At 56.0% G+C, this 16,008-nt stretch overlaps 1 protein-coding gene and 1 pseudogene across 1 annotated transcript; both read left to right on the top strand.

Annotated features, from left to right (window-relative positions):
* Positions 1 to 2,807: 2,807 nt before the first annotated feature.
* On the top strand, positions 2,808 to 3,881 carry LOC101013910 (annotated as a pseudogene).
* A 1,079-nt stretch (positions 3,882 to 4,960) lies between these two features.
* On the top strand, positions 4,961 to 15,994 carry FAM171A2 (family with sequence similarity 171 member A2). The gene is made up of 8 exons (XM_003913165.4): positions 4,961 to 5,211; positions 8,735 to 8,962; positions 9,199 to 9,291; positions 12,603 to 12,761; positions 12,839 to 13,018; positions 13,117 to 13,233; positions 13,350 to 13,476; positions 14,019 to 15,994. Exons 1-8 carry the CDS (start codon positions 5,094 to 5,096, stop codon positions 15,475 to 15,477), a joined length of 2,481 nt encoding a protein of 826 aa, XP_003913214.3. The 5' UTR covers positions 4,961 to 5,093; the 3' UTR covers positions 15,478 to 15,994.
* Positions 15,995 to 16,008: the final 14 nt, after the last annotated feature.

Raw genomic sequence — 16,008 nt, 5'->3', positions numbered from 1 at the left:
GCATGCCTGGCACTATTCCAGTGCTGGGATGCAGCAGTGAACAAAGCAATGTCCCTGCCCTCCTGGAACTTACATTGCAGAGGTGAAAAGTAAAGTAAACAAATAAATAAATGTATGGTCAGTGGCAGTCAGTGCTGTGAGTGAAAATAAAGGTGACGAGAGAGTGATAGATTGTATGTGGGTGGACCAGGTGTGGTGGCTCAGACCTGTAATCCCAGCATTTGGGAGGTTGAGGCGGGCAGATCACCTCAGGTCAGGAGTTGGAGAACAACCTGGCCAACATGGAGAAACCCTGTCTCTACTAAAAATACAAAAATTAGCCAGGCGTGATGGTGGACACCTGTAATCCCAGCTACTCAGGAGGCTGAGGCAGGAGAATCACTTGAACCCAGGAGGCATACTCCAGCCTGGCAACAGAGCGACACTCCATCTCAAAAAAAAAAAAAAAAAAAAAAAAAAAATATATATATATATATATATATATATAGTGGATGTTTGGAGGGGTGCTGCTAACATTTTAGGTAGGGTGGTCAGGGAAGGCCTCTTTGATGAGATAAGCAGGGAGATGAATGACTGAGCCATGCAGCTACATGAAGATAAAATGTTCTGGAAAGAAAGAGCAGCCAGTGAAAAGGCCCTGAGGTAGGAGCTGGCTTAGTGTGTTCAAAAAAAGCAAGGAGGCCCATGTGGCTGGAGGCAGGTGGGTGAGGGTCCAGGAGATGGGGGATGGGGGCAGGAACACCCCGTGGCCATGGGGAGGACTTTGGACTTGACGCCAAGTGTTGGGGGAAGCCATTGATGAACAATACAACAGCAAAAGCTGTTGGTATTTGATTTTACCCAAAGGTGTAAATAGTAAATTCTGAAAAGAATATTTTGACATACATGCATGGCAAGTTTCGGAACAGGTTTCTATTTGGGTGACTGAACGCATTTAAGAAAAGATTAAGCAGTGATCCTTGAACACCAGCCAAATTGCCTCCTCCTTCCATCATTGCAATTGGATGGCTCCAGTCAACTTATCTTGATCCAGCAAAGCATTTGGCATTTGTCCTTATAGACAAGACATAAATGTGAGCTGGATCATAGAGACTCGGATTTAGACCTGAACAATTCTGATAAAGCTGAAGGAGATCTCTATGAAGCTCCGTCCTGGCCCTGGGCTGCCTGGCATTGTCATGAGTCGCTTGACTGGAGGCAGAGGAAGCCACTCTTCACCCTGCAGATGGCTGCTGGCTGGGAGGGAGCTCCAATACAATGGGTAACTGAAGCAGATTCAAGGCAGCCTTGACAGATTGCAAAATTGGGTAGAAACCAACAGGATGAAATTCACCAGGGATGAGTGCTAAGTCTTGTGCTGAGGTTCCAAAAAACTAGTTACATAAGAATAGTACTGGGAAATCTGGTGAGATGGAAATTTCTGTTGAAAAGAGAGAGAGAGGCTGGGCGCGGTGGCCCATGCCTGTAATCCCAGCCCTTTGGGAGGCCAAGGCGGGTGGATCACAAGATCAGGAGATCAAGACTATCCTGACTAACACGGTGAAACCCTGTCTCTACTAAAAATACAAAAAAATTAGCCGGGCGTGGTGGCGGGAGCCTGTAGTCCCAGCTACTCGGGAGGCTGAGGCAGGAGAATGGCGTGAACCCAGGAAGTGGAGGTTGCAGTGAGCTGAGATCGCAGCCACTGCACTCCAGCCTGGGCAACAGAACAAGACTCTGTCAAAAAAAAAAAAAAAAAGGAAAGAAAGAAAGAAAGAGAGAAAGAGAGAAAGAGAAAGAAAGAAAGAAAGAAAGAAAGAAAGAAAGAAAGAAAGAAAGAAAGAAAGAAAGAAAGAAAGAAAGAAAGAAAGAAAGAAAGAAAAGAAAAGAAAAGAGAGAGAGAGATGAAAAGAAGAAGGAAGGGAGAAAGAAAGAAGAGAGACAGATACACTGGCAGTTTTCATTCTGTCCACAAGCTTATAATGATGTCCCCTTAAATCAGAAGACCTAACCAGGAGGGAAGCCTGCTGTTCTCTGGGAAATGGGGTCCTTGCCTTAGGTATCCAGTCCCTTAGGCTTGGCCACCACACGGTGAGAAAGAGAAGGTGACAAACCGGAGAGAACCAGGGAAGAGATACCAGATAAGGATTTGGCCAGCTGGAAACTGATTGATGATGACAACCAGAAATATTGAACTGGAAGGAAAGAGAGCTTGGCTGGGACTAGGGCAAGCCAATAGCTGTCCTCAAATACAGGATTCAATGGCTGAGGACAAAGGAGAGACCCAGTGTATCATTCACAAAGCCAGAACCAAGACCACTGAGAATCACCAACTGGTGGAAGAGAAAGGCTGCTGCCAGCTCTGGAAACACTCCTTAGCCATTAGCACTGCCCAGCAATGCATCATATTACCTGGGCACGGGTGAGCCCCCACCTCACCCTGGGCCAGCAATAGCAGCATTTATTACGTCCCTGCTCCTGTGAGGCTTGTGCTAGAGTCTTTACATCATTATTTGGTCATTACATCTCATTTAATCATTACAGCAACCCTATGAGGCAGAGATTATGACGACTCCCATTTTAAAGGAAGACAGGACCAGAAGGCTGAGTAACTTGCCAGTGGCTTAATAAGAGACTTAGGGCTAGGCACGGTGGCTCACACCTGTAATCCCAGCACTTTGGGAGGCTGAGCGGGAGGATCACCTGAGGTCACAAGTTCAAGACCAGCCTGACCAACACAGTGAAACCCCATCTCTACTAAAAATACAAAAATTAGCCGGGCATGGTGGCAGGCATCTGTAATTCCAGCTACTCAGGAGGCTGAGGCACAAGAATCTCTTGAACTTAGGAAGCGGAGGTTGCAGTGAGCCGAGATTGCATCATTGCACTCCAGCCTGGGCGATAGCAAAAGACTCTTAATGATCAGTAGCTGCAACACTAGAAAGATTTTTCTTTGCAAGAGCAAAGAAAAATCCCTTTGGTTCTAGAAAATCTCCTGAAAAAGAGGAAGGCTTATGAAGCCCTCAAAGCCACCCAGGCAAAGCAGGCACTTTTGTCAAAGAAGGAGCAGAGGGAAGGAAAAGGGCTCAAGTTTAAGCAACTGGAATCATTCCTACATGATTCCTAGCAGCAGAAATGTGACAAAATGCATCTCAGATGACTAGAAGTCAAACGTCACGCCTTGGAATTGCCAGATAAACATTCCTTGACCTTTGTTGTATGCATCGAAAGAATTGATGGCGTGAGTTTATTGGTGCAGAGAACCATTTGTAAGACTTTGCCTAAATAACATTTTTAGTGGTGTCTTTGTAAATGTCACCCCCCAGAACCTAAAAATGCTGCGTATAGTGGAACCTTATGTGACCTGGGGATTTCCAAATCAGAAGTCTGTCCAGGAACTCATTTTGAAACACGGACAAGCCAAGGTCAAGAATAAGATCATCCCTCTGACAGACAACACAGTGATTGAAGAGCACCTGGGGAAGTTTGGTGTCATTTGCTTGGAAGACCTCATTCATGAAATTGCCTTCCCAGGGAAGCATTTCCAGGAGATCTCATGGTTCTTGCGCCCTTTCCACCTCTCAGTGGCCCATCATGCTACCAAAAATAGAGTGGGCTTCCTCAATGAGATGGGCACACCTGGCTATCGGGGTGAATGCATCAGTCAGCTCATCTGCCAGCTGAACTAGACCCAGGTGTCAAACTGCAGTAAATTTTTATCAATGAAGTGGAAGCATGTGTAGTAGAAGCATGTGTTTTTGTTTTTATGGGAATTTTTATCAAGTATCTTCAGAGAAGATTATTTCCAGCTTTATCTTCAAAAACTGGAAAGGAAAGGTCAAAGAAAAGACAGTAGCTCACACCTGTAATCCCAGCACTTTGAGAGGCCGAGGTGGGTAGATCACCTGAGGTCAGGAGTTCGAGACCAGCCTGGCCAACATAGTGAAACACTGTCTCTACTAAAAATATAAAAATTAGCTGGGCATGGTGGCACGCACCTGTAGTCCCAGCTACTTGGGAGGGTGAGGCAGAAGAATCACTTGAACCTGGGAGGCAGAGGGTGCAGTGAGCCAAGACCTCACCACTGCACTCCAGCCTGGGCAACAGAGCAAGACTCTTGTAAAAATAAATAAATAAATAAATGAAGAAGAAGAAGAAGAAGGAGGAGGAGGAGGAGGAGGAGGAGGAAGAAGGAGGAAGAAGAAGAAGAAGAAGAAGAAGAAGAAGAAGAAGACACTAGCCTATGTTCATGGCAAGCACCTCTCATCACAGTCCAGTTCCAAGGAAAAATTCCAGCATTTTCTACATTGGCTGCCACCTCATCTAAAATCAGCACATTCCATGGGCATCTTCTATCCTAGAGTTTAGTGTTGGTAAATGAGTAACTCTAGCATTTGTACAGGGCTCCCCAAGACTCCTGCACCAGTCGACCAAGCCCAGGGACATAATTGAATCTGGAGATTCCTGGGGCCTTGTTTTGAAAAAAGACTTGAAATAGTAAGAAAGGCCCAAAAATAAATGATCACTTGTCCCTGAAAAAAAAAAAAAAATTCTGTCTCACAAACAAAAAAGAGACTTAGGGGTGTCTAGGGGGCCCTCCCTGCCCCAGCACTGCCTAGGTGTTTTGCCGGGAGAAGGGGGCCATCGAGCAGGGAGTTCTTACACTTTTCTGAGACTTTCATGACCGTACCCCTTGAGAGTGTTGTAAGCAATAGCCACTCCCAACCTACACACAAAAAAATTCTGCACCAATTTTGGGTACTCTCAAAACCCAAGAACCCGGGTGATGGGACCCTAATCCCGACACTCCTTTGCAGCCCAGAGTCTGGGAGCGCAGAGCAGGGGCTGCGGGGTGGGCTGAAGGTGGGCAGTACTGGGGGGAGGCGGGCGGAGCGGGGCCGGGAGGGGGCGGTGCCGGGGGGCCAGCCGTGTGGCGCGCCGCCTGCAGGGGGCGCTTGCGGCGGCTCCGGGCGGAGACAATCGCGCTGAGCGGGCGCCGCAGCCGGAGCGGGAGCCGGAGCTGCGAGGCGCGGCGCAGAGCTGGGGCTGCGCCGGGCCGGGCGAGCGGGACCAGGCGGGAGCCATGGACCGCTAGGGCCCGGCCTAGCCCCGCGATGCCGCCGGCTAGTGGCCCCAGCGTCCTCGCGCGGCTGTTGCCGCTGCTGGGGCTGCTGCTCGGCAGCGCCTCCAGGGCTCCCGGCAAGTCGCCGCCGGAGCCCCCCAGCCCGCAGGGTGAGTCTCCGCCGGGAGGGGCCGCGATCGAGGGCCTGCGCCCCCTGATCAGGCTCCCGCCCGTTAGCCCCCTCTTCGCGGCGTTCGTGAATTGAGGGATATTCTGTTCCTTGGATTCGGGTGGGGGGAGCTAAGCGATCTGGGGTCGGCGCTTCTTGGAGAAAGCGGAGGCGGGGAGAGGGAGGCCGTCCGGGGCGGGGGTCTTGGGGAGACACAATGGGTAGGGCGAGGGTCCCCAGGCTCGGCGCCGCCGCCCCCTCCCTATTTGTTTTTCTCCCTCCTAGTCGGCGAGGCGCTGCTGCCTGAGCCATTGTCTACCGAAGACACCCGCCCAGGGGCGGGCTGGGGCGGGCGCCCACTCCGCAGCCCCCTGCGGGTTCCTCGCTCCCGACCCCGGCTGGGTGGGGGCGCCGGCATCGGCTGCCACCCTAGGCCCGGACAGGAGGCTGGGCGCCTGGAGCTGGGTTTGAAGGGGGGAGGGGAGAAGGGGGAGTGGGTGAGGCTGTGGGCGGGATTGACTGCTCTAATGGGGTTCTTCGCCCTGGAGCCTGACAGCTCCCAGCCAGCTCCCCTGGTTTAGAATTTGGGGTGCACCAAATAAATGCTTGTGAGCCTATGACGGAGGACGAGCGGCAGTTGTGGGGCTCTGAGAAAAGAGGGTACATTGTGATTCCAACTGAAGGCGCATGGCAGGCTTGCGGTCGCGGAGCCATGCTGAGCTGGCTGGCTGTGGGCAGTGCCGGCTGGGAGGGCAGGTGCCTGGGTCCCCGTTCAGCAGGCCTCCTGGCACTCCTGTCCCCTGCCCGCCCCCAGATCACCCCCTCCTCATCTCCCATCTCCTTCGCAGTGGAGGAGACCCTCCCCAGCGACTCACCGGGCGCAGGTGGGTGTGTGAGGTGGGGGTGGGGCCGGCTTCCGCAGCAGGAAAGGGTGGGGGAGCAAGACCCTGACTCCACACTCCACAGGCAGGCCTGGATGCTTATGGGCCTCCCCCCACTCCAGCCCTGAGCCCACCTCCCGTGCTCCTGCTCTCTGCCCCCTGCCTGTGGGCCCCATCCCTGCCTGAAGCAGTGTTCACTCCTCACCCCCCACACTAAGGAGCTGGCAGGAAAAGCAGGGTGGGGGGGTCTGGATGAGGGAAGTGGGGTCCGGATGAAGGGAGAGGGTCGGATTTCCTCCTGGATTGAGGCAGGCCTGGAGCCGGGAGAGGTGGATGCTATATGGTATGTCAGGCTTTGAGGATTGGGGAGGGTTCGCCCTCTGCCTCAGTCTCCCCAGCTCTCTGGGGGAGGAGATGAGGCTTTGCTTAGTAGGAAGAAGCCCTAGTTTCTTAGGACGTCCCTCCCCTCAAGTCCCTGCACCTCAGGGGAAGGGGCCCAGGGAATTGGCTGGAATAGAGCCAGGATAGGGGGGTTCTCTGGGGCAGCTGGCGGGGAGCCCAGGTTGAGGGGAAGGGGGAAGGGAATCTGCTAGGCACCTGCCCCCTTCTCCCCCACCCCCAAGGTTGGCACAGAGCCTTACCAGCCCACCCCAGTTTTGTTTCCCCAGCTCCCTCCCTATTCTGAAGCTCTGACTCTTGAACCCAAGCCATTCCCTCAAATGACCCCAAGTATCTCAGACTCGGGGTCCCTCTCCCCAGCTGCTCTATCCAGCTGTTCCTAAGCCCGGGATGGGGGTGGGAGTAGCCAGGCCCTTCTGGCTTCTCAGAATTCCTAATGGGTGTTGGTGGGGGGATGGATGAGGACCTTGTGCACATCCTCCTAGGCTCTCCCCTCCTCCCACCCCAAGCCAATTCTTCTTTCTCCCAACCTGGGTGTATAGACCTCCACTCTCCCGTATTAGCTGGGTGCCCTTGGGTATGTCACTTAACCTCTCTGAGCCATAATTTGTTCATTTGTAAGACATGGAAGGATAGTGCCTACATCATCAAATTGAAGTAAGAAATCTCATCAAATGTGCAAAAAAAACAGTACAGGGGTGCCAGCTTCCTGTAGCAGCAGAGAGCGAGAGTGGGTGGAGTGTGCACCCACCCTGCAGGGTTGGGCTCTGGCCTGGGAGGGGAGGTGGGCTCAGGGGAACAGCTGGATGGGATGCCTAGGGCAGGCGTGGCACTGGCTCCGGGTTGGGAGCCTGAGCTAAGACACCTGTCACTGCTGAGTGTCAGGCTCCACTCTAAGGCCTTCCCTCTCCTCGAAGTCTCCGCAGCACCCTGACCTCCCCAGGCCCTGCTGCTCTCAGCTCTAGACTCTTCCTTCCGTACCCAACCCCCACTAGATTTGCATCCAGCACTCAGCCCACTCCCCACCTGCCTCCTGGGCCCCCCACTGAGGTGTCCATACATGCATGACACACCTTGTTAAGGAGGAAGATAGGGGTGAGGAGGTGTGTTCTTGAGGGAGGGGCTGTGCTGATGGGAACGGGTGCTCTGGATCAGAGAGACTGCCTGGAGAATCCATGGGAACAACTCAAGGCTTGGTTCCTCCCCATCACGCCATCTGAGGGCAGGACACCTGCCTGATGGCCTGGCCAGACTCTCCTTAGGCTGGGGGCAGAGGCATCCCTGGAAAGCAAAACACTTGGGCTTCCCTCCCCAGCCCCCTCCACAATAGTTCTCTTGGGCCTGGGTTGCACCCCCCCAGATCTCCTTCCCCTTGCCAGGGCCCCAGCTCCCTGCCTGATCTCCTGGGAGGAATGAGGGCGTTGCCATGGTGACTGACTGTAGCTGACCAGCTGGGAGGGGGCAGGCGGTTCATGTGAGGGGGAGGGGGCAGAAGTAATTTGTTTGGGCATAGGGTTGGGGTGAGTCCCTAAATCTGAAGGGAAACAGGCTTGTGCAAAGGATTCTGGGAAAAGGATGAATGACGGGAATGACCAGTTTCCTAGTGTCCCCTGTCAATTTTTTCCCAAGACCCATAACTCTCCCCTAGCCTCCATCCTCCCTTTCAAACTGCTGAATCTTGACCCTTCTCTCCGCCTGCTTACCCAGCTTTACTTAGCCTTTCTCAGCCCTCCTGTCCTCCTCTCCCCAGGCCCGGGGTTAAGAATGTTGCTTCTAGAGGCAGACTGCCAGGTCTGGATCCCAGATCTCCACTTAGCTGTAGTCCAAGTATCTAAACTCTCTAAGCCTCAGTTTCCTTATCTGTAAAATGGACTAAGAGCATATATTATCAAATCCAGTACACCACTGACTGTAAGATGCACCATGATTTCAGGTACCAGTAAGAAAGGAAGAAATGCTGCCAGTTATAACGATGGCATCATCAATCATAGACATAGCCTGAGTTTAGAATTGTGAAAATGTGACACAGTGCATGTGGCAGACAATGAAATACGGGAATAATCCCACCTCCTTTATGGGCTGATAGGAGGTTTCTCACTGAATGCTGGGTCTTAAATCATGCCTTCTCTAGCCTCAGCCCCAAAGACTCTCCCAAACACAGCTCCTTCCTCTGATATTGGGGCTCCCCCCAGTTCTCTTTCCCCCTCCCTCATCCTCACTTCCTTCACCCCATCTTGCCCACAGAGATCCTGATCAAGGTGCAGGTGTATGTGAGCGGAGAGCTGGTGCCCCTGGCCCGGGCCTCAGTGGATGTGTTTGGGAACCGGACTCTGCTGGCAGCTGGTACCACAGACTCAGGGGGTGTGGCCACCCTGCCCCTCAGTTATCGCTTGGGCACCTGGGTGCTGGTCACTGCTGCCCGCCCTGGCTTCCTCACCAACTCTGTGCCCTGGCGTGTTGACAAGCTGCCCTGTGAGTGCAGGGGCAGGTGGAGTGGGGGGGGGACAGCAGCTGACCCTCCATCAGCCCCTTCCCAAAATAGTCTCCTTGGGGGTGGAAGGGGAGGCTTTCCAGCAGCTGCTGCCTGGGCTGGGGTACACAGAGGGGGCTGAGGGAGGGTGAAGCCTCTGGGACTCAGATGGAGGGGGTGCCTGGCTGGGGGGTGGGGGGCAGGCTTTCCTGGAGCTGACCGGTCATCCCTCCCACAGTGTATGCGTCTGTCAGTCTCTACCTGCTCCCTGAGCGGCCGGCCACGCTCATCCTCTATGAGGACCTGGTGCACATTCTCCTAGGCTCTCCCGGTAAGGCTCTCCCCCTCACCCACGCCAACTCTTCTTCCTTCCCCTAACCTGGGTGTAGAGACCTCCACTGTCCTATATTAGCTGGGTGTCCTTGGGCAAGTCACTTCACCTCTCTGAGCCATAATTTGCTCATTTGTAAGATGTGGAAGGTTAGTGCCTACATCATCAAATTGGAGTAAGAATTAAATCTCATAAAAAGTAAAAAAACACAGTACAGAAGGTGTTCAATAAATGTTTATAGTTATCGGGGATTCTCGTGGTTTCTGTTCTCCATCTATTCCTACCTTCCCTGCCACCTTTATCTTCAATGGGCCTACACGGATTTGTTGTGCACCTGCTGGATGTACAGGTGCACAGGAAGTGCAAGGCCCAGAGAAAGCCTGCAGCTGTCCTGATCTACCCCCGGCTTTTGGTCTCGCTCAGCTAGTACTTACTTCAACTCCTAGGCCGTGCCAGGCATTGTGGCTGGTGCTGGGAACCACAGTGAGGAAGAAGACCTGCTCCTTGCCTTTGGATGTTCACAGACAAGTAGGAAGACAGATCATTGCAAGCCCTGAAATAGTTCCAGAGCAGGCAGGGCAGTGGAGTGGAGGGCAGCTGCTTTCAGTGCTGAGATGGCCCTAACCTGCGAGGGGACCCGGCTGGGTGAGAGCTTGTCGAACGGAGCGGTCAGCCCTCGACTCAGGAGTGAAAGGGAAGCAGAGGCACCTCCACTGGAGAGGAAGGCCGGGGGAGACATCAGGTGGAGGGTAGTAGAGGACAGTGAGGGTTTGGGGGCTCCGTTCCGCTTAGAGGGCCATGGTGGATTTCAGAGTTCGAGGAGCCCCTGCCCGGTTTGTAGTCTCAGCCTGAGCCCTTGTCACGGAGCTAGATTTTTCTTTTTTTTTTTTTTTTTTTTGAGACAGAGTGTTGCTCTGTTGCCCAAACTGAAGTGGCATAACCTCGGGATTCTTCTGCCTTAGTCTCCTGAGTAGCTAGGATTACAGGCACCTGTCACCACGCCAGACTAATTTTTGTATTTTCAGTAGAGACAGTTTTGCCATGTTGGCCAGGCTGGTCTCGAACTCCTGACCTCAGGTGATCCACCCGCCTCAGCCTCTCAAAGTGCGGGGATTACAGGCATGAGCCACTTCACCCGGCCTCACCAAGCTGCTCTTGTTTGCTCACCTTCATCACTCTGATCCCAAACCAGAGGCTTCTAAGTGCCCCTGCAGGTTTCTAAAATGCCAGTGGACCCTTTGTAGCCCCCTGGCTTGAAGCCCCTGCATGGTACCTACTGCTTTCAGTACCAAGCCCAGGTGCCATCTCAGAGCTGACAGCGCCTTCCAGAGCCCGGGCCGCCCCCTGCCCCACACCTCTGGGCCTTTCTCATGCCAGGCCTCCTGGATGTCCTTTCCCTCTTTCTTTCCTGGCTGAGTCTTCCACATCCTGCAAGACTCCACAGGGCCTGCCCTGAGCTGAGTGAGACCAGCTCCCCTAGTTCCCTGCATCCCTCTATTTGGATAGCAAGGCAGGAGGAATGGCACAGGAGAGGATGGGCCTGGAGCCCAGTGGTCTGGGCTTCTATCCAGGCTTGAGGATTGTGACCTTGGGCAAGTTACTGAACCCCTGCCTGCCTCCATTTTTGCACCTCTAAAATGAGGCTGATAATAAAGACACCTAGCTGAGGGGCTATTTTCCTAATTGCAGGGGTTAATACAGGTAACCTGCTTAGAACAGTGCGCAGCATAGCTTAAAGCTTAATAAATGTTAGCTGTGACCATACTGTATTGGAATTGTTTATATGTCTGTCCCCTTCCCCTCCACCCCAACACACACACACACACACACACACACACACGACCTAAACTGTCTGATGCAGTAGCCACTAGCTACATATTAAATTGAAGTAAATTAAATCAAAAATTAATTAATTTGGCCGGGCGCGGTGGCTCACGCCTGTAATCCCAGCACTTTGGGAGGTCGAGACGGGCAGATCACGAGGTCAGGAGATCGAGACCATCCTGACTAACACAGTGAAACCCCATCTCACCTAAAAATACAAAAAAAATAAATAAATTAGCCAGGCGTGGTGGCGGGCGCCTGTAGTCCCAGCTACTGGGGAGGCTGAGGCAGGAGAATGGCGTGAACCTGGGAGGTGGAGCTTGCAGTGAGCCAAGATTGAGCCACTGCACTCCAGCCTGGGCAACAGTCTCAAAAATTAAAAAAAAAAATTTAAAAAAATTAATTTTTTAAAATTAATCCATCCAGAGATGGATTCTCACTCTGTTGCCCAGGCTGGAGTACAATGGCATGATCTTGGCTCACTGCAACCTCTGCTGCCTGGGTTCAAGTGATTCTCCTGCCTCAGCCTCCCGAGTAGCTGGGATTATAGGCGCCTGCCACCACACCTGGTTAATTTTTGCAGTTTTAGTAGAAACGGGGTTTCACCATCTTGGCCAGGCTGGTCTTGAACTCCTGACCTCGTGATCCACCTGCCTCGGCCTCCCAAAGTGCTGGTATTACAGGCGTGAGCCACCGTGTCCGGCCTTTTTTTTTTTTTTTTTTTTTTTTGGAGACAGAATTTCGCTTTTGTTGCCCAGGCTGGAGTGCAATGGCACAATCTCAGCTCACCACAACCTCTGCTTCCCAGGTTCAAGCGATTCTCATGCCTCAGCCTCACAAGCAGCTGGGATTACAGGCATGCGCCACCACGCCCAGCTGATTTTGTATTTTTAGTAGAACTGGGGTTTCTCCATGTTGGTCAGCCTGGTCTCTGACTCCCAACCTCAGGTGATCCGCCCACCTTGGCCTCCCAAAGTGCTGGGATTACAGGCATGAGCCACTGCACCCACCTAGAAAAAATTCATTACATTTTTAAAAATTAAAAATCCAGTTCCTCAGTCACACTAGCCACATTTCAAATGCTTAACAGCCACGTGTGTCCAGTGGGTACCATAATGGGCGGCACAGCTAGAAAACATTCCCATCACAGCAGACATTCATCTTTGAGCCCCCAGTGTCTAACCTGGTGCCTGCCACATAGTAGACAATACTGTTTGAGGATCTGGATCGCAGTATTTTATAGGTTCTATAAGGAAACTTCTAAGAAAGCAAGTAAATTCCTGAGGCTCACACAGAGATTTCAAGTCCATGTCCCTTCCAGGTTAACATTCCATGACTGCCCAGCTTTCTCCCCAAGGCATCACCCTCCCTGGCCTTCCGAAGTGGCCTGACCTAATATCCCCCTTTTCCTTAGATAATGGGTTTCTGCTCTGGTCCCTGGGGATCCTGTCCGTGGTCACGCCACTGCAGCCCCTCTCTCCCTCCAGGTGCCCGCTCCCAGCCCTTGGTGCAGTTCCAGCGCCGGGCTGCCCGCCTGCCTGTCAGCTCCACCTACAGCCAGCTCTGGGCGTCACTCACGCCTGCCAGCACCCAGCAGGAAATGCGGGCTTTCCCTGCCTTCCTGGGCACTGAGGCCTCCAGCTCAGGTAGGCTGGGTGCCCAGCGTGGACGTGGTCTCCCCAGGCTCAGGATCAGCCCTCAGCCCTGTACGCTCTTCCCTCAGGCAATGGCTCCTGGCTGGAGCTGATGCCCCTGGCTGCTGTGAGCGTACACCTGCTGACAGGTAATGGGACAGAGGTGCCACTCTCAGGCCCCATTCACCTGTCCCTGCCCGTGCCCTCCGAGACTCGTGCCGTCACCGTGGGCACCAGCATTCCAGCCTGGAGATTCAACCCCAAGAGTGGTAAGTGCCTCAGGGGGTTGCAGGTGCTTGAGTTGTGGGAGGAAAGTGGGACTTAAGTGGGAGGGACTCAAGTGTGACAAAACCCCTGCCTCTCCCAGGGCTGTGGGTGCGCAATGGCACTGGTATAATCCGGAAGGAAGGCCGGCAGCTCTACTGGACCTTCGTCTCCCCTCAGCTGGGGTACTGGGTCGCCGCCATGGCCTCCCCCACGGCTGGTAAGAGTAGTGGGGCAGTGGGCATAGGGGCCGTGGAGGAGGGGAGCTGGGAGAGCAGACTTCTGAAAGGCAGGAAGGGCGTCCACACCTGAACGCTAAGCCCTCGCCTGGTACAGGGCTGGTCACCATCACGTCGGGCATCCAGGACATCGGCACCTACCACACCATCTTCTTGCTCACCATCCTGGCAGCCCTTGCCCTGCTGGTGCTCATCTTGCTGTGTCTGCTCATCTACTACTGTCGGTGAGCACCGGGCTTCCCCCACCCTCCCCTCCTCTCCTCTGACTGAGGCCTGCACTTGCACCGGGCCCTGGGGCCCCAAAGATGCATAAAATCCACTTCTGGTCCTCAAGGGGCAGACAGGAAAAGACTTCCTGTAAACATGCTAAGACCTGAAGGGCTGGTGCTAGTGGCTGAAGACAGCGGGGAGGTGGGAGGGGAGGCAGGGCTTAAGGACTTGCAGCCCGGCCCCTCCAGAGAGATCTGCCACTGCCCCTAGCAGCCCAGCTCTCTTCCCCAGAGGACTCCAGGCCGAACACACCCACAGACGGCTAAGATGCTCATCCCTGGTTCTCGCAGCACATCCTACATGCAGAGGAGTGCAAGAGTTTACCCTGAGGGGACCGCCAAACGGACACGGCTCCCCACCATCTCTCCTGGGCGCCCCAGGCATTCTCCTCACCTCTTCCACTATATTCATCTCTTGTCTTGCATTTAAGGGGGTTCGGGGCCAACTCTGGCCCTCACCCTTTCCTGAGAGGCCCCCTCTGCTCCCTCCCTTCCAGGAGGCGCTGCCTGAAGCCGAGGCAACAGCACCGCAAGCTGCAGCTCTCGGGGCCCTCTGACGGTAACAAACGAGACCAGGCCACCTCGATGTCCCAGCTCCACCTCATCTGTGGGGGACCCCTGGAACCCGCCCCGTCGGGGGACCCCGAGGCTCCGCCTCCAGGCCCCCTCCACTCGGCCTTCTCCAGCTCCCGGGACTTGGCCTCCTCCCGGGACGACTTCTTCCGCACCAAGCCGCGCTCTGCCAGCCGCCCGGCCGCCGAGCCTTCGGGTGCCCGCGGGGGCGAAAGCGCCGGGCTCAAGGGCGCGCGTTCGGCCGAGGGCCCCGGCGGGCTGGAGCCCGGCCTAGAGGAGTACCGGCGCGGGCCCTCGGGGGCTGCGGCTTTCCTGCACGAGCCGCCCTCGCCGCCGCCGCCCTTCGACCACTACCTGGGCCACAAGGGGGCGGCCGAGAGCAAGACCCCCGACTTCCTGCTGTCGCAGTCGGTGGACCAGCTGGCGCGGCCGCCGTCGCTGGGCCAGGCGGGGCAGCTCATCTTCTGCGGCTCCATCGACCACCTCAAGGACAACGTCTACCGCAACGTCATGCCCACCCTGGTGATCCCCGCGCACTACGTGCGCCTCGGCGGCGAGGCTGGCGCCGCGGGCGTGGGCGACGAGCCGGCCCCGCCCGAGGGCACGGCACCCGGCCCAGCGCGCCCTTTTCCGCAGCCCGACCCCCAGCGCCCGCAGATGCAGGGCCACTCAGGCCCGGGGGGCGAGGGCGGCGGGGGCGGCGGCGAGGGCTGGGGGGCCGGGCGCGCGGCGCCCGTCAGTGGCTCGGTCACCATCCCTGTGCTGTTCAACGAGTCCACCATGGCGCAGCTCAACGGGGAGCTGCAGGCCCTGACCGAGAAGAAGCTACTGGAACTGGGCGTGAAGCCTCACCCGCGCGCCTGGTTCGTGTCCCTCGACGGGCGCTCCAACTCGCAAGTGCGCCACTCTTACATCGACCTGCAGGCGGGCGGCGGGGCCCGCAGCACCGACGCCAGCCTGGACTCGGGCGTCGATGTGCACGAGGCGCGGCCCGCGCGCCGCCGGCCCGCGAGGGAGGAGCGGGAGCGCGCCCCGCCTGCCGCGCCGCCGCCGCCGCCCGCGCCCCCGCGCCTGGCGCTCAGCGAGGACACGGAGCCCAGCAGCAGCGAGAGCCGCACGGGTCTCTGCTCTCCAGAGGACAACTCGCTGACGCCGCTGCTGGACGAGGTGGCGGCGCCCGAGGGCCGGGCAGCCACGGTACCCCGGGGGCGGGGCCGCAGCCGCGGGGACAGCTCCCGCAGCAGCGCCAGCGAGCTGCGGCGCGACTCGCTCACCAGCCCGGAGGACGAGCTGGGGGCGGAGGTGGGCGACGAGGCCGGCGACAAGAAGAGCCCGTGGCAGCGGCGGGAGGAGCGGCCGCTGATGGTGTTCAACGTCAAGTAGCGCCGGCGCCGGGCCTGGCACCGCCCCTCCCGCGCGAGCCCGCACCCAGGGTGCACGCCCCCGGGGCCTGCGGGGGCCCTCGCGCGTAGCCCCCAGCCCCAGGCTGGAGAGGGGCCCAGGGGCCTTGGAACCGTTCCGTGGTAGGTGCTGGGTTGTGTCTTGCAAGGGACCCTGTGGCTGCCTCCAAGCCGGGGAGGAGGGGGGGTCCAGCCCCCAAGGGGAGGTGCCGGGGAGGAGGGCTGGGGGGAAGCAGTGCCTGTGTAGACGTGGCTGTACATAGAAAGCTCTATTGTGGGAAAGCAGGAGGGGTGACCCAGCCTCAGCTGCTAGTGTGAGGGCTGGGAAGGGAGGGGGCGTTCTCTCTGGACCCCTGGGAGGGGAGGGGGTGCTGCTTGCTGACTAGCCCATCTCTGGGCTACGATGTCACAGGGCTGGTGGCTGGGACAGCTCTGGGGACTAGGGGGTAATGTGATACAGCCGATGTGGGCAGCAGCAAATACAAAACTGGTGAGGTTAAGGCTGTGTGTGTCT

This window comes from Papio anubis, chromosome 17 (assembly GCF_008728515.1).
Source record: "Papio anubis isolate 15944 chromosome 17, Panubis1.0, whole genome shotgun sequence".
In the NCBI taxonomy this organism is placed as follows: Eukaryota; Metazoa; Chordata; class Mammalia; order Primates; family Cercopithecidae; genus Papio; species Papio anubis.
The sequence above is the reverse complement of the archived record's forward strand: the minus strand, read 5'-3'. Positions and strand labels throughout refer to the sequence as shown.